This window comes from Trachemys scripta, chromosome 2, assembly GCF_013100865.1.
Source record: "Trachemys scripta elegans isolate TJP31775 chromosome 2, CAS_Tse_1.0, whole genome shotgun sequence".
NCBI lineage: Eukaryota > Metazoa > Chordata > Testudines > Emydidae > Trachemys > Trachemys scripta.
The window spans coordinates 238,614,451-238,636,886 of NC_048299.1; the positions used below are offsets into that span (position 1 = coordinate 238,614,451).

The following is a 22,436-nucleotide window of genomic DNA, read 5'->3' on the forward strand; positions in this document are numbered from 1 at the left end:
TGAGCTCCCCGCCCGTGCAGACGCACAAAGGGGCGCAGAGAGCGCGCCCGGGGGAGCACATCTCCCCTGGGCTAAAACTCTCCGTCGAGGATGTCCAGTCCCGAAGCCACATCATCAGCCCGCGTGGGAAGGGGCTGTTGTTTTCCGCGCCAGTCCCGGGTAATTTGGCGATCACGGCTCGGGCCGGGGGGAGCGGAGTTTCCCCCCAGGCTGCACGGAGGCGAAGGAGGAGGAACGGTGGCGGGATCTGCCCACCCTGCCGGGCTGGTCCCTGGGGAGCGATCGCGCTGCAATGTGACTCCATGAAACTGACACGGGCTCTAGCGCCATCAGCAAAGGGAGGAGCGCGGGGAGGGGGCCCCGGCCAGAGCCCAGTGTGAGCAGCCTCCCGCAGCGGCTGCAGCAGCGTCTCTCCAGGAGCCGAGCCCCAGCTCATCCCGGCACGACGGCCGCAGCGCCCCCGCTCCCTGGCAGAAGGCATGGAGGATGGTCAGGAGATGTCCCCCTCCTCAACCAATTCCTCCGAGGAGCTCAGCTCGGCCCTGCCGCTCACCAAAGGGATGTCGATCTTCCTCGATGTAAGTCCGGGGCAGGCTCCGGGCGGTGGGCAGCCGGGGTGTGGGGCTGAGCCGGACGCAGCCCGCTTGGCGTTGCAGCAGGGTTGGAGGGGCTAGTTCTTGGGAGAGTGAAAACAAGCGTACGCGGGAGTCAGTCTCTTTCTATCGCATCCTTGTAGCGGCTGCAATGTGACCACAGCCACAGGTAACCAGAGCTAGAAACCGCGTCCTGGGGGGAGAGAGGCCGTGCAAACCTCACCGAGACAACAAACCTTAGAGGGGCACCAGAGGAAAAATTCCCTCGCAGCGATTTCCTTGGGTTTCCCTGCGATTTGCACTGAGCCAGGGTCCAGGTGATGGAAAGTTTTGAAGGCGCATGCAAAGGTGTTTTTAAGGAAGAACTATATTGGCCATCTTTTTTGAATACCGCTGAAACCTTGATAATGTGAGTTTGGTTTGACTGGTTAGAAATACCTCCTAAATCAAGGTGGCATTAAAAGCTCTCCCAAGGAAGAACAGATCAAATTGTCCCTTTAAAGGGAAAAATGGTCAAAGCCGAAATCTAAAAGGTTCCACCGTCTTGCTTTGCCTCTGGATCAGTTAACTCTTTATATTCTTTTCCTGATTTGACCATATTGCTTTTTTAAAAATAATAATTTAGAGCATATGCTTATAGACAAAAGGTGTTTAGGATCTGGTCTGCTTTTATTTATAGGACTGTAAATGAATTTTTAAACATCAAAGATTTGTGTTAGAAAATGAATAACATACCTAGATAACAGTAGATTATAAGTCAGGTCTGGATGTGAAGAAATTGTCAGGGGAGAGTCACAGCCATAAATCAGTTGAATTTACAGCTGAGCCAAAAATAATGTAACTTTCAGGAATTTACTGTCTGCTACTTGTATTTCTTATCTTATAATCAAGAACGACTGATCCAGCAAGGTGCTGAGTATCTCCTGAAAGGCACAGGGATCCCTTAATTCCCACAGGCATCCGAAGAAGTGGGTATTCACCCATGAAAGCTCATGCTCCAATACGTCTGTTAGGCTGGGTCTACACTACCCGCCTGAATCGGCGGGTAGAAATCGACCTCCCGGGGATCGATTTATCGCATCCCGTTGGGACGCGACCATCGATCCCCGAATCGACGCTCTTACTCCACCAGCGGAGGTGGGAGTAAGTGCCGTCGATGGGAAGCCGCAGAGGTCGATTTTGCCGCCGTCCTCACAGCGGGGTAAGTCGGCTGCGATACGTCGAATTCAGCTACGCTATTCACGTAGCTGAATTTGCATATCTTAAATCGACTCCCCCCTGTAGTGTAGATGTAGCCTTAGTCTATAAGGTGCCACAGGACTCTTTGCTGCTTTTACAGATCCAGACTAACAAAGCTACCCCTCTGATACTTCATTCCCAATGGACTCTAGAGGAACTGAGGGCATTTAAAAACTAACTTACATTGTGCTGAGTGCCATCTGCAAGAGGCTAAGCAGCCTCAGTTCCCCCTGCTGAAAGTGGCACTCAGCACCTCAGACCTTTTCAGGAGCTGCTCCTCACCCTGCAGGATTAGGCCCAGCATTCAGAAAAGCACTTGAGCAGGAGTCTAACTTGAATTCAGCAGGACGACTGGGGTGCTCAAAGGTGAGCCTCTGGTTACGTGCTTGATCAGCCACAGAGCGCTCAGCACCTTGCACAAGACTGAGCCCGTATACATTGTCTGTGCAATTGAGTGTAACGACATTAACAATGTAGCCCCTCTTTAGGTCTTAGCATAGGCAAAGTTCGCAGGATTGAATCAGTCTGTGCATCTGTTTTTGATTTGACAAGCTCCATTTGACTTACACTATATTACACCAACTTTCACTGCTGACTACTTCAAAATACAAAGCACAATATAGGTTCATAACATCTATATAGGCCCACACATCTATATTCATCAACGATGAAACTTGCACTAAGGGCCCTACATCTATAAACACCTCTAAAGTGACCACATTAAAATTCCCAGTGATTTCCCAACAATTTTACTGAGCGTTCAGTAAAAACTACGGCTACTTTTAATGATTTTTGTAGATCCCTGCTGTAATCATTTAAGAGAGGGCTACCCTTTATTGCATTTTATTATATTTATGGCCTGTAGACATAATAAAAATGCTGTTTCTGGATATCACTTTGATCCTACAAGATTTATTCTTCCCTTGGTGTGTGTGCATAACTCTCCTTAAATCAAAAGGGAGTTCTACACATGCATTACAAAGAGGTGGAATCACTGGTTTGCAAGAAAAAAGGGATAAGAGTACGAGTGGAGCCTACAGCTAAAGATAATAGCATCCTAAATTGGGCAATATCCTCTCAGCGTGATCTCACAAAGATTCACCAACACATGAAAAGCAACAAAGAGTCCTGTGGCACCTTATAGACTAACAGACATATTGGAGCATAAGCTTTCGTGGGTGAATACCCACTTCGTCAGACACATGACAAAGTGGGTATTCACCCACGAAAGCTTATGCTCCAATACGTCTGTTAGGCTAGGTCCACACTACCCGCCCGATTCAGCAGGTAGAGATCGATCTTCTGGGATCTATTTATCACGTCTCATCTGGATGTGATAAATCGATCCCAGAAGTGCTCCCCCGTTGACTGCGGAACTCCTGCTCGCTGAGAGGAGGAAGCGCTGTCGACGGGGGAGCTTGCCTGCGCCGCGTGGACCCGCAGTAAGAAAACTTAGTTCGATCTAGGAAACATCGACTTCAGCTCCGCTATTCTTGTAGCTGAAGTTGCGTTTCCTAGATCGATCCCCCGCCCCAGTGTGGACCAGCCCTTGGTCTATAAGGTGCCACAGGACTCTTTGTTGCTTTTTACAGATCCAGACTAACATGGCTACCCCTCTGATACTTGACCAACACATAAATAGCAGAAGGTTTGGCCCTAAAAAGAGCATCAAAGTATCTCCTCCAAAGGGAGGTGGGGGGCAGGTAAGCTGGATCTTAAGTTGTACACTAGCCAAGTATGATTGCAACACAGTGAACATTACCTACATTTTGTTCCTGTCTACTCACAATACGGCGCATAACTGCCTTTGATGTCAATACATTGCCACCTAAATACATCGGTGGTTGGATGCCATAATAGATTTCTGAATTCTCCCTATATCTGGGTGGCTGCAATTCCAACAAAAGTAATCATGTATCCAGCCAAACATCATGTTCCTGTGTGTTGATACAGGGATAGGTTGGGCTGTGTTCTCCTCTTTTAACTGACTGCTGCCTATTGGTAACATCCCAATAATGATGCTTAGCATTTATATAGCACTTTCATCTTCAAACAGCTACAGAAAATTAAAGTTTCTCCTGTTCAAAACACCCTAATGAGGAAGGTAAGTAAATGATAGTTGGGCTCCCAATCTTCTGCCTAATGTTTATCTATTACACGAGTCTCCAAGGTAATGCTGATATACAGTACTTTAGTGATTCCTTATGTTAAACTCACTGTAGGTGGGTGTATTACGGTATGGCCTTCCAGTGACTGCTTGAGCACTGCTGCTCTGAAGGAGCCAAGTTCGGTGCTAAGTGCCCGCCTTCTGGTGCCTCCAATACTTTAATGCAATGCTGTTTGAAATATAATCACTTGCACAGAGGCTGAGAATGGGACATTGTGCATATGTCATTATTGCTCAGGGCACAAATAAGTTGTGTGGTCTATTTATCTGGGTTGTACCACTTGCTCTGTGTTGGATACATCCCACTGCTTTTCTCATTATTCAGCCCATTAGCCATGCTTACCTGGGCTCTCCCAGCAGGCAATTCAACCCAGGCACCTTTTCTTCAAGGAGCAGGATTTCTACACTTGCCATTATGGATTTGTCTCCCCTTTAGGGGCTCCATGCTATCCTCTTTTCATCAGGCAGAGTCTTGCATAGCCAGCCCAAGTAATTAGCTCTAGATCTCAAAATATTTCTATTTTTTTAAATCCACAACTCTCTCTCTCTCTCTCTGTCCTTTGGCATTAAAAAAGGAAGCAAAACAACCATGAGCTCTCTTGCTGTCTCTACAGCTGATATTAACTAACAGCTACTAATTCCAGTACAATGCACATTCTTACAGACATCACTGTTGCTGGTGCACAAACAAGGAAGCAGGCAAATGGAGAAACATTTTCATGTTTGCTCCATGTGAAAACACAGAAGAAAAACGAATACTGATTGCCAAATAAAAAAAACCAACCCACAGTATCAGCTAGGACCCTAGTGTTATATTTTAGCCATTAAAAGAATATTACCGAGTGTAAAACCATTCTGACAAGGCTCTAGACAGTCCTTTGTCCTCCTGCATTTTTGCTTTTCAATAGTACCTTCTCAAGCTTAAGATTCTCAGACTTTAGCAATTGGGTGTTAGTATTAGTAGAGTGTTTCCAGAGTACTGTTTAAAAAAAATAATCAGAAACTGAGCAGCCCAATCGTGCTATTGAGAGCTGAGTTGCAAAGTCCCCTTTGTTCAGAGGTACTAAGCAGAGATTAATTAAAGCCACTAAATTTAGTTCAGAATGGACCTGAATCTAGATTTTGAACATCCCAAAATTCAGATCTGAGTTTATGAAGGGAGTCCTGGATCTGAATCAGTAGCTTATTTTTTTAAGCTTTGTTCCCATGTCAAACAACATACAGTCAGGCGAAGCAATCACACAGAGGGTTAGGACACTCAAATTTCAGGGGTGCTTGGATCTTGGCTTTTCAGTTAGTCCAATCTCTAATAAAGACTATAAAGTAATGCTACTATAGGTGATTTATTTAAACTAATCCTAGGTAGCTTCTTAGCTGCACCGTTACTGATCTGCTGTGTTCTAACTGGCTTAGAAAGCAAACCTCCTGCCTTGACTTATCATAAGTACTCACACACATTTGGAAAATGTTGCCCATTCTGTGTGCCTACATATTTCTGTAGAAACTTTTCTGATCAGATGAAGCTTTCCATTTCTGTGTTGTGGCAACCTGTTAATAATGCTCAGCTGTTATCTGACTGGTTGCCTCGGATCCCAATAGGAACAAGTTTCTATCTTGGCCTGCCTTCAGGTGGGTACAAGGCTTTAAATGGCAACAGAAACCACTGTGCTGGGGTGGAGGCATCCTATGGAGGGAAGATTCCAAACACCCGTGCATCATGGAGCACTGCTCCAGAGTGACATTCTCCAAGATACTCAGAAATAGGCTTGTGGGTGGGCTGGCTGGGGGTAAGGGGGAATGCTGAGCATAGCACAGAGCCACTGGCCCAAAATGTTGCACGGGGCAGGTGTAGGGAGGGCCACAAACAGATTATATTTCATCCCAGATGTTCACGCTACTTGTGTTCTTTCTTCAGGATGGTAGGAGGGCTGGAAGAATCCATCTGCTTATCTTCCATCTAGGTCCCCAAATCAGGCTTTGCACAAGGAGTCCAACATTTCATCCTGATTATTTAGACAGCTTCTGGGACATGCACCGTTTGCAGTGTGGGGTAAATACAGGCCTCTACCATCTGTGGATAAGAATTTAGATCTCTTAGTAAAAGTCATGATGCAAAGTAGTTACACTCCACATGTTTCAATTTTGTATCACTTCTCCCCACAGCAAACCATGGTAGCAGCTCCCTTTTGAAATGTATTTTTCTTTATTTAATTCCTGCCTAGTCTAGTGTAAGCTCCTTCTTCCTGGCCTCTTCGCCCACTTTAGTCCATCCAGAACACAGCTGGCAACAGCATCTTCCTCTGCCATTTTCCTGACCATGCTTTCCCCATTCTTACATCTCTACACTCGTTTTTTTCCTTTTCATCCACAACCAGTTCAAGCTTCCCCTCACTTTCAAAGCAATGCACAAACTTGCTCCCGCATATCTGATCTCACTGCCTCCTGAACCCAGTCTGATCCCTTTGCTCCACAAAAGGTTCTCGGCAGACTGCTCCCTTGCCCAGTCTTAACCCTTTGTCTTTATTCACAGTCTCTTACGTTTGCAGCAGCCTCCCAGCTCGCATTCCCGAAGCATCCTGTCAAGTTCTTCTGTACCAGATATCGACTGACTGCAGAGCTTGCTTGTACACCCCAGATGTATTCATCCTTGTAGTTCATTCAGTAGTTCTAAGTTGTCTTCCCATCAGGAGTTGTGCTGGACTATATCCAGTAGCTACTATTAGTATTGATCTGTAGTTTAGAAGAGCAAGGAATGGATCTTCCTGCTCTAAGATTTTCTTGGCTGTCTGTAGAGCTCTCTCAGCCTCTCCATTTGCTTGAGAGCTCCAAGTGATATGATTAAAATCATATTTTGTTCAGAATGACTTAAATTATGCTGCAACTTGTTCATCACTAGTTGTTCTGGAATATCAAAGTGAGCAAAAGTGCACTTCAGTTTCTCAATAACACTGCACCATGTTATGTCTTTCAAGTTCATTATTTCTATATATCAGGAAAAATAGTCCACGGCAACCAGGTAATGATGTCCTCTGAATTCACCTAAATCTGCAGCAAGTCTCTTCCAAGGTCTTTCGGGTAGAGGTGTTTGTACATTGTATGATCCAGCGTTGTCTCTTAAGTTTATTTGTACAGGATCTCCTTTCAAAAGCCCCATATCATCAAATCCTCCACTGAGTTCTTCCTCCTTTCTCTCTAGGCCCATTGTGGGTGCCATACTGCGGCTGAGAAGGTTTCTGGTCTTTGGTCACATACAAAGACAAAAGCTATGCATTTGGAGTGTAAGTTGTTTTGGTGGTGAAGTGGCCCATGCACTTCGGAATACCTCCAGGGGTAGTCAGAGCTGTATCGAGTGACTTTGTCTCTGAAAGGGGTTGAAGGTGATTGTAAGCCTTTTCTGAGATGAGTATGACCTCAACTCCTGCGTCAATTTAGAAGTCAGTAGTCCTGCCAAAAATATTCAGTTTCACTCTCCAGGCAGGCTCTGTGTCATCACAAGTGACAGATGCCAGAAACAATGACTCTTGATTGTCTGTAATCTGAGTTAACTCCCTTACTGCTTTGGTGCAGCAAAGAGCTGCAAACTGTCCATATGTCCATGTATTACACAGCGCACCTCTGGCTGCATGTGCATCATATCTTGGGATATGACTTTTTCCACACCTTGTGCATGTAGGCTGGAATTTGTCCCTCTTAGCCTGGGAGTTCTCTTTCCCTGCCTCAGGCGTTTTATGATAATGACTTAAACACTCAAATGTTCATTTATAGCTTCTAGATTAGGTTCAGGTTTTTCAGGTTGCTCCTGCCTTTTGTTCTATTGTTTAACTAATTCTGACTGTTTTGCTATCTGTATAGCTGTGGCCAGGGCTAATTCTCTTCAGTTGTAGCTGCTGTGAAAGATTTTTATCTGTTAACCCAATAACCAGCTTGTCTGATATTTTCATGTTTTCTATTCCCCCAAATCACAATTTTTATCCAATACATGCAGCGCTCTAATAAAACATTCAATGATTCTCTGATGAAACTGAATTCTCTGATGAAAACATGCTCTTTCATAAACCACAATTCTCCGAGGTATAAAGTATTCATCAAGCATCGCCAGAACCCTTTCATAGTCATCTTTGTGACTGTATTCAGTAAAGTCAAATGATTTTAAAATATGCTCTGCCTGCTTCCCCATACCATATATTAAAGATGATACCTGTGTATCTCCAGTTTCTTTGTATAGCTTGGTAATAATGCAAAATCTTGTTCCAGTCTGATCATTCTGAAGGTTTATCAAAGCAGAATTCTCTCAAGCATTGACGAATGGCCTGTTGATGAGATTGTCGGGGACTTTTTAACCCAGACGGCAAGGTTCATTGTCTGACCGCAGAGTGAGAGACAGGCAACACCAGCAAGGTCCAATACAAGCTCTTTATTGAAGAGTGCACACAACAAGAGAGAGCGGCCCGTCTCCAGAGAGAACCAGCCACGATTACAATAACTAGTGAGATTACATAGACAGTTCCGTCGCGTCATAGTTAAAGCAACCCAATCCCCCTTTATTAGTTAGAAAGCTTCTAATATTTATGCATATCTATCTTCTTTGACACTACAAACAATTCGTGATGCCTCAGCAACTTCTTATGAGCTTTGTTGTCATGCACCAGAAACTAGGAGAAAGGAGGGAGTTAAGAACAGAAACAGGGAGTGGAGACTGCAAGTCTCCATATGTCCAAACAAACCGTTCCTAGTACATTTGGTACAAGAATACGGCCCCCCCTTTATCTCATTCTTTGAAGCGCAAGCAAGCATGTCCTCATGTTTCACAGAGAGACAGGAATGGCCCAGCAACTACTGTTAGCCTAACTTTGGCTAAGCTGGCCAAACAACCTGTTCTATACTCCATTTTTTCTTGGGCCTAACAAGATCCTGCAACCTTTGTTGCTATTTCTTTTGTCTGCAACCTTTGCTGCTGTTTTCTTTCTATTTCTGTTCTTAGTTTACTCCTGACACCATGTCATGTTCTTCTGTACCAGATATGGACTGGCTACAGAGCTTGCTTATACATACCAGACATGTTCACCATTAGATCCTTTAATGCTCTGCCAGGTATGGCTGTGGTCGATCTAAATAAGGTATTTTACACAATGTCACCTAGTGGATGAATAGTATAATACAGTTTAACATTCCATTACACAGTCTCTCTCTGCTCCTTTAAATCACTAACAACCCATGGGTCCTGGATTGACTGCACTCTAACACCCACACTCTGTCCATTGTTTGTACCACCCCTTGTACCTTTAGGGCTGGTCTACATAGAAACTTGCACCAAAATAATTAAATTGGTTTTTAATTCACACCTCTAGTAATTTTGGTGAAAGTCCGGGTGCTTTTTAGTTTATGGGTACTAAATCAAGTTAAATTGACATAAGATACTTGTATTCTGAAATGAGTGTTCACATACAGACTTGCACTGAAATCACAAATTAAAACCAACTGAGTTATTTCAGTGCAAGTTTGTTTGTGGATGAGATTATAACCCCTTCAGAGCAGAGATTTTATTTTCCAATTTTAATTGCTGACAAGTGCTGTGTATAACTGCAGTGATATATATGTATAACCCTGAAGATGTGTCCGTGCTTATCAGCAATATTATATATATAAATAAATACAAATAATTACTATGGCCCTGGTTTTATGAGTGCACAGCACTGGAGTTAAAGAAAGCTCAGTGTGAGAGAGGGACAAAAGCAAACGTGGGACTTCTCTTGCTACCGCATTGTGAAAATATGATGGTGGAATAAAAAAAAAGCAAATGCTCATTGTTTAAAATCTGCAGTGTCATACAGTGTATGCAAAAAGTGATTCCTTTCTCTCTTTTTCTATCTAGATATTGAGAAGAGCAGACAAAAATGGTAAGACCAGTCACTTCTGACTCTTTTTTTCTCTTCAGAAAAATCTGTCATACCCAAACCTGTGTTTTAATGCTTGATAAACTAGGCTGCACTGAACACATTCAAATGAAAACTGGCTTTTGTTAGTGTAGTAGCTGTCACTCTAGAAGTCAGACACATGATGTTTGATGCTTATGATTTTCTGTCCTGATCTGGCAATTGGGTCTGGGCTGACCCTTGTGCTTGCATGGAGTCCCATTGCAGATGATGGAACTATGCACAGGTGCAAGGGTCTGTCCACGTGGATCTTATTGCAGGCCTTAGAGTGTAGCAGCTACCTTCCGGTGGTAAAATTGGTTGCCATTTTGAATACCAATTAATTTTATAAGCTAACTACCAATTGTTCTTTTACATACAGCGGGCAGACTCTTCTAAGAAGAACTGTCTGTGCATGTGGGGACACATGCTACCTTTGGCTATGTGCACACAGAATCTATTGGGCCAAATCTTGCTTTTTCAGGCTAAACTCCCATTGATGTCAATAGTTTTGCTTGAGTAAAGGCTGCAGTATTTGGCTCAGTGAATTAAGTGCACATGCACCCAAAGGCAAAATTTGGCTTAGGCATTTGACTAGCATCTTTGTTCATTGCACGCATATGTATTATTAGTAACTGCGTTTACAAATGCCATTTAAATATTACAAATAGCTCAATTTCTACAATTTTAAAATACTTAAATATATTTCCTCAAATCAAATTTGCTTTCCTCCCACAGTTTTCAGATATTTGTTTGTCTGTCCATGTGTCAGAAGGCAGGATGAATGACCTGAATCATGTGTAATTCATAGTAATACAAAACCCTCTTGGTATATTAGCATGGACTGGTGATTTTCCATTAACATGGACTGATGCTTTTCCATTAGGTAAAATACAGTAAGTTTAGAATGAAATACTGGAAGCCCTGACACACACATGCAGTCCCACTGCATTATGAGCACCACCACCAGGGAAACCAGTGGGCTTGTAAATACAAGTGTAAGTGCTGCAGGATCAGGTTCTAGTTTTAACTCAAGTTCAACTCCTTGTTCCATCACAGAATTCCTGCATGGCTGGGGTAAGTCACAGAATCGTAGGACTGGAAGGGACCTCGAAAGGTCATCTCGTCCAGTCCCCTGCTTTTAGTAGCTCTGTGCCTCAGTTTTCCATCTGTAAAATTAGGCTAATAGCACTTCCCTACCTCCCAGGGGTGTTGTGAGGATAAATACATGTGGTGATGGGGACCATGTAAGTACCTAAGATAAATAGAAATAAACCTTGCAGATAGTATCTTGGCACATTCAAGGGCTGGAGGGCGGGGGGTGTGGGAAGAAGCTCTTCCTAAATGCTATATTCCAATACAGCAGCTCTCACTCTTTTTTAGTCTGTAGACCTCAGTCTAATGGAGATCTGCTGCTTGTGGACCACATATGATGAAAACATCTGGGGCCATAGATCCATCTGCTATAAATTGTCAGAGCACCATTGTTGTCAGTGGAGCTGTGGCCATTTACACCAGCTGAGGATCTGTCTCCTGATCCTTTGGAACCATACCCCCTGGCCCCAACGCACAGTGGAACCAGCTGGTTCTATGACAGCCAAGACCCTGCACTCCCGCAGTGAGAGAATAGCAGAGTATGGACAATGAATTAATTCATTGCCTCCTTAATTCATTGTCCATACTCTGTTAATTCAAATAGGGGGGAAGTAATCCCAAGTCAGTGACAAACCTGATTAGCCCAGCATAGTCCAACGGCATGTAATCCTAAAGGCAATTTGTCTTTGAAATTCACAACCCTTGATCTCACTAGAGCAAGGAGAAACTCATGGGAAAGAACATCCTGATTCTAAGGTGATAATTCAACCACGTTAGTTGTATTAACTTGACTCAACAAATCAGAAACTGAAACTGTACTTGTATCAATGTTTGCTCAACCCCTGAATGCCAACGAACCCAACATACGTCCATTCTTTTGTGATTTAGCAGAGTAAACGCTCATGCCACATTAAGGGTATGTCTACATTTGAGCTGGATAGTCTAAGTCCCAGCTTGCATACACTTACCTGAGCTAATTCCATTTGAGCTAGCATGCTAAAAGTAGCAGTGTAGCCTGGGCTGCATGGGCAGCAGCTTGGGATAGCTGCCCAAGTAGGTAACTGCCTAGACCCCCAGCTTCATACTCAGCCAGCTAGCCTATGTCTTCTCCCATGTTACCCCAGCTACACTGCTATTTTTAAGTGTGCTAACTCAAATGGAATTAGCTCAGGTAAGTGTATTCAACCGGGGCTTACACCATCCAGCTCAAATGTAGATGTACTCTAAGAGCAATCAGATGTGTTTCTAAGACTTTGCCATGAGATAGCCTCTGTTTGAGGAAGGCAGATATTAGAAGGCTGGCCACATATATAGCATGTTTAAGCTGTTGTCGGCAAATGTTTCAAAATATTTTTTGTGAACTGGGTGCTTTGCATTGTAAATGACACCTGTTCAATATGGTAGGAAACCAAATATTGATTTACTGTTATATTAGCATATCATGTTTGTTGCAGTAATGTATGAAGTTCTTGCACATATTGTTAAGGTAGTGCTGTTTTGAAATCATAGCAATCTTTTACATTACCTTCAGTGAGAAATTAAAATATCAGAACTGTATCCTGACACTAATGAAATATATGTCTGTTAGATATTAAGCAACCTTATTAGTTACAGCTTGACTAGTAGTAGGAAAACTAATCTAGGTAGTTCAAATGCAAGTGTCCTGATTTAATGTATTGCCCTAAAAATACTATTAATGAAAGGTCAATGTTTATATCCAAAGAGATAGAACATTCCAGTCTCAATCAGATAGGAAATGCATCAAGAATTTATCTAGCATATTTCATGAACCAGGTATCACCCATGACCAGTTCTGGGAACTGACTTCTTCACTACAGGCTAGAGCCTGCCCTGTCCTGAACTAGCTTTCTGGGAAGCAAGAAGGCACAAGGAGCATCTTCCCTTCCCGCTCCCTAGCAAAGCGGCAGGACATGATCTCCCTCTAGAATTCAAGAGAAGAGTAGGTGGAACACTCAGCCAGTGCACTGGTCCACTTCCCATGTCCAACAGATAGGAGATATGTCTTGCCCTCCTGCTAACCCCTATGATGTAGTCAGTCGAATGAGCTAGTCAGGGACATGTGCTGCTCCTGATCAAATGAGAACTAAAATGAGATTGGCACCGCATTGTGCCAGCTTACTCCAAGTCATCCTGCCATGCAACTGCAAAGTGTATATTGTGCAGAATGCACGGCTGTCGCTGTCACTGCTCTATTCCACCTTACCCCACCAGCCGCCCTAATACAGCTCCCTAAACAAAAGACAGGATTTTGTTCACAGAACGGCAGTATTTACTCGTGCTAGGTAACTACTCAATAGATTGTGAAATAGCACAACTCCTTGGTATAAATGTTGTAATCTAGCCTTGGATGATATTGAATACCCCAAAGGACTTCTTCTAAAAACAAAATGAAATGAGAGATCAAAGAGCATGGAAATCTTGCTGTTAAATAAGAACATAATTATCACCACTCACAAATGCTACAATGGCTATATTACCCTTATGACAGTTAAATATTGCTCTAAATTATAAACTGCACCATTAAATAGTCATATTCCCATAAGAAGAAGACTAAATTTCATGAGTATTTTCTAACCTTTCATTCAGCTGGTTTGTGTTTCTTTTGCTAAAGTGGCCAGGTTAGATAGGCCTCTGTACCACTTCAGACATGCATACCACTGCATAATTTTGAACTCTTCCAGTTGTAACCAAATATCCATGCTCTCAACAAGATCAGGTGACTAAGCTATATTTGTAGTTCACATTTTCATACCACAATGGGCTGATGATAACTGATGGTGATCTCCATAAATGCAAAGTATGGATTAGATCAACACTGTTTTAATACCTGGCAATCTCACATGTGCCTGATTCTTTTACACAGAGGGAGCACAACATGTAAGTAAGAAATGCCAATGATTTAAGGGTAAGCAGGAGGAGTACAGCTGGTTGAAAATTTTCCGACAGACGCCAATTAATTGAAAGCTAAACATTATGATGAAAGTTCATTTTGAAAGAAAAAAATTGCAAAAAATCATATTTATATGGACAAAATGTTCGGTTTAAACCTTTTTGAGAAAGGAATGTTTTGATTTTCTGTTTCAAAACAAACTTTATTTTATCTTTTTATTTTATTTTAATTTTAATCTATTGAGGTTGCAGGAACAAACCATCCCAATGTGTAGAAAGAATAGTAAATATGGCAGGTGACCAGCTTGGCTTAACAGTGAAATCCTTTCTTATCTTAAACACAAAAAAGAAGCTTACAAGAAGTGGAAGATTGGACAAATGACCAGGGAGGAATATAAAAATATTGCTCAGGCATGCAGGAGTGAAATTAGGAAGGCCAAATCACACTTGGAGTTGCAGCTAGCAAGAGATGTAACAAGAAGGGTTTCTTCAGGTACCATTAGTAACAAGAAGAAAATTAGGGAAAGTGTGGGCCCCTTACTGAATGAGGGAGGCAACCTACTGACAGAGGATGTGGAAAAAGATAATGTACTCAATGCTTTTTTTGCCTGTGTCTTCATGAACAAGGTCAGCTCCCAGACTACTGCACTGGGCAGCACAGCATGAGGAGGAGGTGACCTTTCTTTCTGAGGAAAAAGAAGTGGTTCGGGACTATTTAGAAAAGCTGGATGAGCACAAATCCATGGGGCCGGATGCACTGCATCCGAGGGTGCTAAAGGAGTTGGCGGATGTGACTGCAGAGCCTTTGGCCATTATCTTTGAAAACTTATGGCGATCGGGGGAGGTCCCGGATGACTGGAAAAAGGCTAATGTAGTGCCCATCTTTAAAAAAGGGAAGGAGGAGGATCCGGGGAACTACAGGCCAGTCAGCCTCACCTTAGTCCCTGGAAAAATCATGGAGCAGGTCCTCAAGGAATCAATTCTGAAGCACTTAGAGGAGAGGAAAGTGATCAGGAACAGTCAGCATGGATTCACCAAGGGCAAGTCATGCCTGACTAACCTAATTGCCTTCTATGATGAGATAACTGGGTCTGTGGATGAGGGGAAAGCAATGGATGTGTTATTCTTTGACTTTAGCAAAGGTTTTGATACGGTCTCCCACAGTATTCTTGCCAGCAAGTTAAAGAAGCAGGGGCTGGATGAATGGACTATAAGGTGGATAGAAAGCTGGCTACATCGTCGGGCTCCACGGGTAGTGATCAATGGCTCCATGTCTAGTTGGCAGCCAGTATCAAGTACCCCAAGGGTCAGTCTTGGGGCCAGTTTTGTTCAAAATCTTCATTAATGATCTGGAGGATGGCATGGATTGCACCCTCAGCAACTTTGCAGATGACACTAAACTGGGAGGAGTGGTAGATACGCTGGAGGGTAGGGATAGGATACAGAGGGACCTAGACAAATTAGAGGATTGGGCCAAAAAACACCTGATGAGGTTCAACAAGGACAAGTGCAGAGTCCTGCACTTAGGACGGAAGAATCCCATGCACTGCTACAGACTAGGGAAAGAATGACTAGGCAGCAGTTCTGCAGAAAAGGACCTAGGAGTTACAGTGGACGAGAAAATGGACATGAGTCAACAGTGTGCCCTTGTTGCCAAGAAGGCTAACAGCATTTTGGGCTGTATAAGTAGCGGCATTGCCAGCAGATCGAGGGACGTGATCATTCCCCTCTATTCGACATTGGTGAGGCCTCATCTGGAGTACTGTGTCCAGTTTTGGGCTCCACACTACAAGAAGGATGTGGAAAAATTGGAAAGAGTCCAGCGGAGGGCAACAAAAATGATTAGGGGGCTGGAGCACATGCCTTATGAGGAGAGGCAGAAGGAACTGGGATTGTTTAGTCTGCAGAAGAGAAGAATGAGGAGGTATTTGATAGCTGCTTTCAACTACCTGAAAGGGTGTTCCAAAGAGGATGGATCTAGACCAGGGGTAAGCAACCTATGGCACGTGTGCCGAAGGCGGCACGCGAGCTGATTTTCGGTGGCACTCACACTCCTGGCCACCTGTCCGGGGGCTCTACATTTTAATTTTATTTTAAATAAAGCTTCTTAAACATTTTAAAAACCTTATTTACTTTACATACAACAATAGTTTAGTTATATATTATAGACTTATAGAAAGAGACCTTCTAGAAATGTTAAAATGTATTACTGGCACATGAAACCTTAAATCAGAGTGAATAAATGAAGATTCGGCACCACTTCTGAAAGGTTGCTGACCCCTGATCTAGACTGTTCTCAGTAGTAGCAGATGATAGAACAAGGAGTAATGGTCTCAAGTTGCAGTGGGGGTGGTTTAGGTTGGATATTAGGAAAAACTTTTTCACTAGGAGGGTGGTGAAGTACTGGAATGGGTTACCTAGGGAGGTGGTGGAATCTCCTTCCTCAGAGGTTTTAAAGGTCAGGCTTGACAAAGCCCTGGCTGGGATGATTTAGTTGGGGATTCGTCCTGCTTTGAGCAGGGGGTTGGACTAGATGATCTCCAGAGGTCCCTTCCAACCCTGATATTCTATGATTCTACATTGTATTATATCATTTTTTAAAAAAAAGTCTAAATCAAAATGAAACTTTCAATCAACCTGCACTGAATTTTTTTCAGGATTTCATTTTATAGCAAATTTCAATCCCCCCCCCCATTCTCAAACAGAATTTTTATTTTTTTAATTTGTGAAATTCCCTGTGAAACAAAAAAATTTGTCATCCCCCTGTGCCCTCCCCCATCCCCCCCAGGTCTAGGGGATGCAAAAGTATACTGTACTGGGTGGGGTTCACCAAAACTTTGGCTTTCCCCATCTCTCCCTGCAAAACAATCTTCACTCCCTCTACCCACAGCCAACAGTGTGTGCCATGCATGCTGGCTGCACTGGAACCACATGATTCCATTCCTGTCTGTACTAATCCCCTCACTCACCTTCTGACATGGTCTGAAGGACACAGGGCTGAACCATGGAACCAGGGTCTTGCATCAGCAGCATGTGGTCAGTTGGCCACAATCAAGCATGCACTGTACCAGTTACTGGTCACTGGGGCCTCTTCTGACCATGGGTCCTTGAGCCAAAAATCCTCCTATACTCCTTCCCTGTTTGCACGAGGGTGGACATTCAAACATACTCCCTATATCCCCAATAATCCACCAGCAAACAGTCTGTGTTAATACAGAAAGAAAGAGCGAAGGGCAGGCGCTGAGACCAGATCTCTTGATCTCAGAAAGTGACACTTATCCTTGATTTGCTGGAGAGCTGCTTCACCATTAAATGAAGTCATGAAGTGCCACACAAGAATCACAGGGCAGTGCCCTGACGCTGCACAGCACCTGCATCTTGATGTGTTTCTAGTCTCTCTCCACCTCTCTGCAGCTGAGTGTGAGGAGGGGCCTCCTCTCTCCTGACTGCCCTTTTCCCCTTTAGCATCCTCAGATTTCACAGCTATCGCTCAGAGAATGAGGGTGGAACTCGCTAGTTTCTGCTTTCCTCTCTCGGGGGGTGGGAGAGCTTGGCCTGACCACCACTAGTACGTTGGCTCAACTCTCTGTGGGCTGCCTGCTATGTAATGAGGCCTGCACACGCTCTCTTCATTTTCTGGGGACCTCTATATGCAAAGTGTACGTACTCTCAGCCTTTTAAAAGCTTTGGTCTGTGTGGAGATAGCCTTGAAAACACAACTAATGGCTAAGGTTGAAATTGTTACTAATCTAGTCCACTCCTAAAGGCATCCGAGGCTGGGCTTTGGGGGACGTGAATAACCAGTTACTTGACTCCAGACCAGTTCAAAACAGAGTGGTAGTGGTAGCTGAACTGTCAGTGATGGCACAAAGGATTCTGCAAGCTACCTCCCAGATGGTTGTCTGCATTTAATTCACATCCTCTCCCATTGTGACACCGACTCTCTGAGGCCTTGGTAAAGCCACTTACCCTTTGTGCATTAGTTTTCCCATGTGTAAAATATCAACCTCGCTGGACGTTCATTGTGATAATTAATAAGTTTGTAAATCCTGAAGAACATGCTGAAGTTCCTCAGCCAGCGCACTGAACCCTACAGTGGTTGGGAACCTAGCAGCACCCCCACTTGCCCCCAGCTTCTTTGGACAACTGAAGCTTGATAAACTTGTAGATGTTGGGAACCATGTATGGATTCCAGAACAAACTACACGTGCTCCACTTCTCCTGCAGCAAGAGGTTGGTATTAGTACAAAGATTCTCCCACCCACTTTTATATGAAATGATTCAGTAAAGTTTTGGCATATGTTAAAACCCACCTTGCTGCAATCACAATAATGGCCAGGATCTGGTTACATTTTGAGGTTGGGATCCCAAATTTATTTTCACAACCTTACCCAATAATATTAAGGCCAGCTCTAATCAGCAACCTGATAAAAACAAAGAGCTGCAATAGGCAGACCTACAAGAGACAAGTTAAATGTAGATGCCTCTATTTGTGTACAGATAGGAACATTACTCAGCATGTGATGAAGAATGACTGCAACTAAATGATGAAAAAATAAAAACCAAGTGCACAGACCAAAACAAAGGATCAAGAGAGCCTGGTCTGAATACCAAGTGCCCAGTGGAAAAAACCTGCAGATCCAATATAAAATATTATAATATCAAGATCAACACACTCTCTCTCTCTCTCTGTCTCTCTCTCTCTCTCTCATGACTCTTAGTCTAGCTTGTTGTCAGATTTTTTTTTAATTGCTGCAAGCTCTGAGCTTTTTGAAAAATATTCTCTTTCAGCAAGTAACTTAAGTGGAATTTTTTGATAAAACTTGCATTCTGATTAGATTCGCCTTCAGAAATTGTTACTGTTTTCACATTGATATGTTTTCATTCCATACATCCCAATCTTTCTATGACACAGGTACTCAGTCGTCACTTAGTCCTGTGGTTTTTAAATGTGCATTATAAAGACTGTTAAATAGTCTTAAAAGAGCATCACTAGCATCATATCTGGTTTGATAATTTCATATGCTCTCCTGTGTCCAGAATTACCTTAAACATTAGTACAGTGGGCGAAATCCTGGCTCCAATGAAGTCAGTCATATGGACTGCGAGGGAGTCTTGGTTTCACCCCAATTCCAACACAATGCAAACAATGGCTCATCAAAAGGGTACTGCCAAAGGACTCAGGATAATTTTAATATAAGGCAGAATTCAGCGAGTGACTGAGAACCGACAGCTCCCGCAGGTTCCAACAGGAGTTGCAGCTGCTCAGCACCTCATCATGATTGACTCATAATGTATACACTTAGTTCTCATTCATAATTCATATGTCATGTAATTTACATAGAATAAATGAACTTAACAATGATAGAATTGTACCATTGTTATGATCAGTCAAATATCTGGTAACAAGTTCCATTCTTCAGAGATCTGAATTCCATTTCCATATTTCAAGGTTTTTTTGATTGATAGCTCAATTGCATGCTAAACATAGATTTTTACATGCGAAACTTCTATGGGACCGTGGCTTTCACTAAATCTTAGTTATGGTGATAGCGATTTACAAGTAAAATGTTTTTGAAGCACTCAAAGCTGAGAGCATTGCAAATTCCTGACTTTAATACTGGGTTCTAGATGCAGGAATCACACGGTGAAGTTCTATGGCCTGTGGCATACAGGGAGTCAGATCTTATGATCGTAATGGTCCCTTAGGTCCTAAATTCTGTGTATATGTTGAAGGGGCTTGAGGGCAGACTAAACCCTTGTGTCACACCCTGCCCAGTGGAAACCACTCACTGCCCCTGCTGTTGGTCACATTTATTATGAGGCTAGCCCTGGAAGGTTTTGACAAAGTGGAAGTTGCTGGGATTTCCACTGGTAGACACCTCTTAACTGACCTCAGATATGCTGAGGACATGATGCTCTTTGCTACCACCACAGAAACAATTCAAGAAATGTTGTAGTTTGTAAAAACAGCCAGTGAGGAATATGGCTTATCGCTGAATGAAGCAAAAATGAAATGCATGTATGTTGACATAATTAACAAAAACAAGATGAAAGGAGACATCACAATTAATGGTCAAGCCATAGAGGCAGTAGATGAATTTAATTATTTGGGATCATAGATATCCAATAAAGGAGGGTGTTCCATAGAAATTGGAAGAAGATTAGGAATGGCTCATTCAGCCATGGCATTGCTGTGATTCCTTTCGAAACCGTTTGCACTTGGCTTATCCAGAACATCTCATCCATTTTTGGAGAACACTCCATCCAGTTCTCTGGGATCCAAACTCAATTCGACTCCAGCTCATCACTCAGGTTCCTTTATTAGGCATGGACCAGCTCTAAGCCCACACTGGCCAGGCCCAGGGTGTTTATATACAGAGTGATAGCATAATTCCAAATCATGTCACACACTACTAGCTACTAACACAGAGCCGGCTCCAGGCACCAGGGTAGCAAGCAGGTGCTTGGGGCGGTCAATTCAAAGGGGTAGCACTCCGTCTGGTATTGGGGCAGCAAGTCTGGGTCTTTGGCGGAAATTCGGTGGTGGGTCCCTCATTACCTCTCTTCCTTTTTGAGCTGCCGCCGAATTGCCGCCGAAGAGGAAGAGAGGGAGGACCTGCCGCCAAACTGCCGCAGAAGAAGCGGCACGGTTGAGCTGCCGCTGAAGTGCCGCCGCTTGGGTTTTTTTGCCACTTGGGGCGGCAGAAAAGCTGGAACCGGCCCTGTACTAACATCTATGCTTCTTGAATTTAATTGGTTTGGACATCATACAGATCATGTAAGGACCAATCGTTTGAAGATTGTGTAAGGAACTCATCACTTGTGTCTTCACCTTATCCACATTTCTAAGTTATCAATTCAGGGTATTCCCACTTATCTCAAGTAGCCCAAAAACACCATCTCCAGCACACAGTCTGTCACACTCTCTTGTTTAGAGTTTAATCTGGCACTCAAATCAAGCTACAGGCAAGTTTACTCACGCCTAGCAAGATGTATGCCTACAGACCTACACCTATAGAAGTTTGGAAAAACTGTCATCTCAAACTGTATGAAGGTTTGATTGGTGAAAAGCTTAATTTTGTCCATAGTGACATTTGGATGTGAATCACAGAAATTAATGCTGCTGTCAAGACAGGGCCGCCCAGAGGATTCAGGGGGCCTGGGGCAAAGCAATTTCGGGGGCCCCTTCCATAAAAAAAAATTGCAATACTATACAATACTATATTCTCATGGGGGTCCCTCTGGGGCCTTGGGCAAATTGCCCCACTTGCCCCCCACACACACACGGGCGGCCCAGGGAAAAATAAACCTTCTGCATCTTGGCACAAACCCAGTTTTGAGAAAACTTCTTTACAAGGTATCACTGGTTCTCAGCATCAGCTAGTGCTAAAAGGCACTAAAGCTCATTAAAAGGGTTGGACAAATATTTTCCGTCAAAACTTTTTTTGGATCGAAAACTAGGGGTTTTAAAAAAGCAGAAAAAATCATGGACAATGTCTGCTTTCCTTCAAAATTTGTTGTGTTTTTTTTAATTGAAAAGCTGAAATTAGTCTGCCAAAACCTGAATGTGGTTTGGGGTTTCAGAAGCGTGTGGCCAAATATTTGCTGCTTGCTGTGTTTGATTGTTTAAAGAAACAATAAACAAATTCTGCTTAAAAAAAAATCCAAAACTTTTGAACCACTTGAGCTTGTGACCAAACGCCTGAGCCCATCCAATCAGAGATTTTTCCAGGGTTCTAATACTCTCTGGCTTCCTTGACTCATATGTGTCATATGACCCATACTGGGTCAGACCAAAGGTCCATCCAGCCCAGTATCCTGTCTACCGACAATGGCCAATGCCAAGTGCCCCAGAGGGAGTGAACCTAACAGTTAATGATCAAGTGACTCTCTCTTGCCATTCAATTCCATCCACACTCTGACAAACAGAGGCTAGGGACACCATTCCTTACCCATCCTGGCTAATAGCCATTAATGGACTAACCTCCATGCATTTATCTGTTTCCTAGAGACTGGCTCCATGGGGTCCCTCACAAACTGGAGACGGTTACTGTGGGTTTGTCTTTAGTATAGCTTATGTACATACTCCATGAACTGAGCATTTGAGCTTGTTCCAGAATCTGGGATGAGACTATGTTGTGAAAACTGAAATGCTCAAAATAGCACATGCATGTGAATGGACATAGGGTACTAAAATTAAATTAACCCAGGGTGTCTCAAACTGGGGGTTGGGACCCCTCAGGGGGTCACGAAGTTATTACTGGGGATCGCGAGCTGCCAGCCTCCACCTCAAACCCCGCTTTGCCTCCAGCATTTATAATAGTGTTAAATATATAAAAAAGTATTTTTAATTTATAAGGGGGGGGTCACACTCAGAGGTTTGCTATATGAAAGGGGTCACCAGTACAAAAGTTTGAGAAACACTGAATTAACCTCTCTGAAACCTCAGGGAATGCAGGGGAGGGGTGGGGGGTCTCCCTTGGTAGGGTTGGGAAGGAGGTAGGTGGTGTAGGATAT

General features: G+C 43.4%; 1 protein-coding gene across 1 annotated transcript in view; it reads left to right on the forward strand.

Annotated features, from left to right (window-relative positions):
* Window positions 1-62: 62 nt before the first annotated feature.
* NECAB1 (N-terminal EF-hand calcium binding protein 1) overlaps window positions 63-22,436 on the forward strand; it is a 129,827-nt gene continuing 107,453 nt past the window's right edge. Inside the window, exons 1-2 of the mRNA XM_034763243.1 lie at window positions 63-578; window positions 9,872-9,896. Coding sequence (XP_034619134.1) covers window positions 480-578; window positions 9,872-9,896 — 124 coding nt within the window. The 5' untranslated portion in view covers window positions 63-479. The remainder of the gene's footprint in view (window positions 579-9,871; window positions 9,897-22,436) is intronic.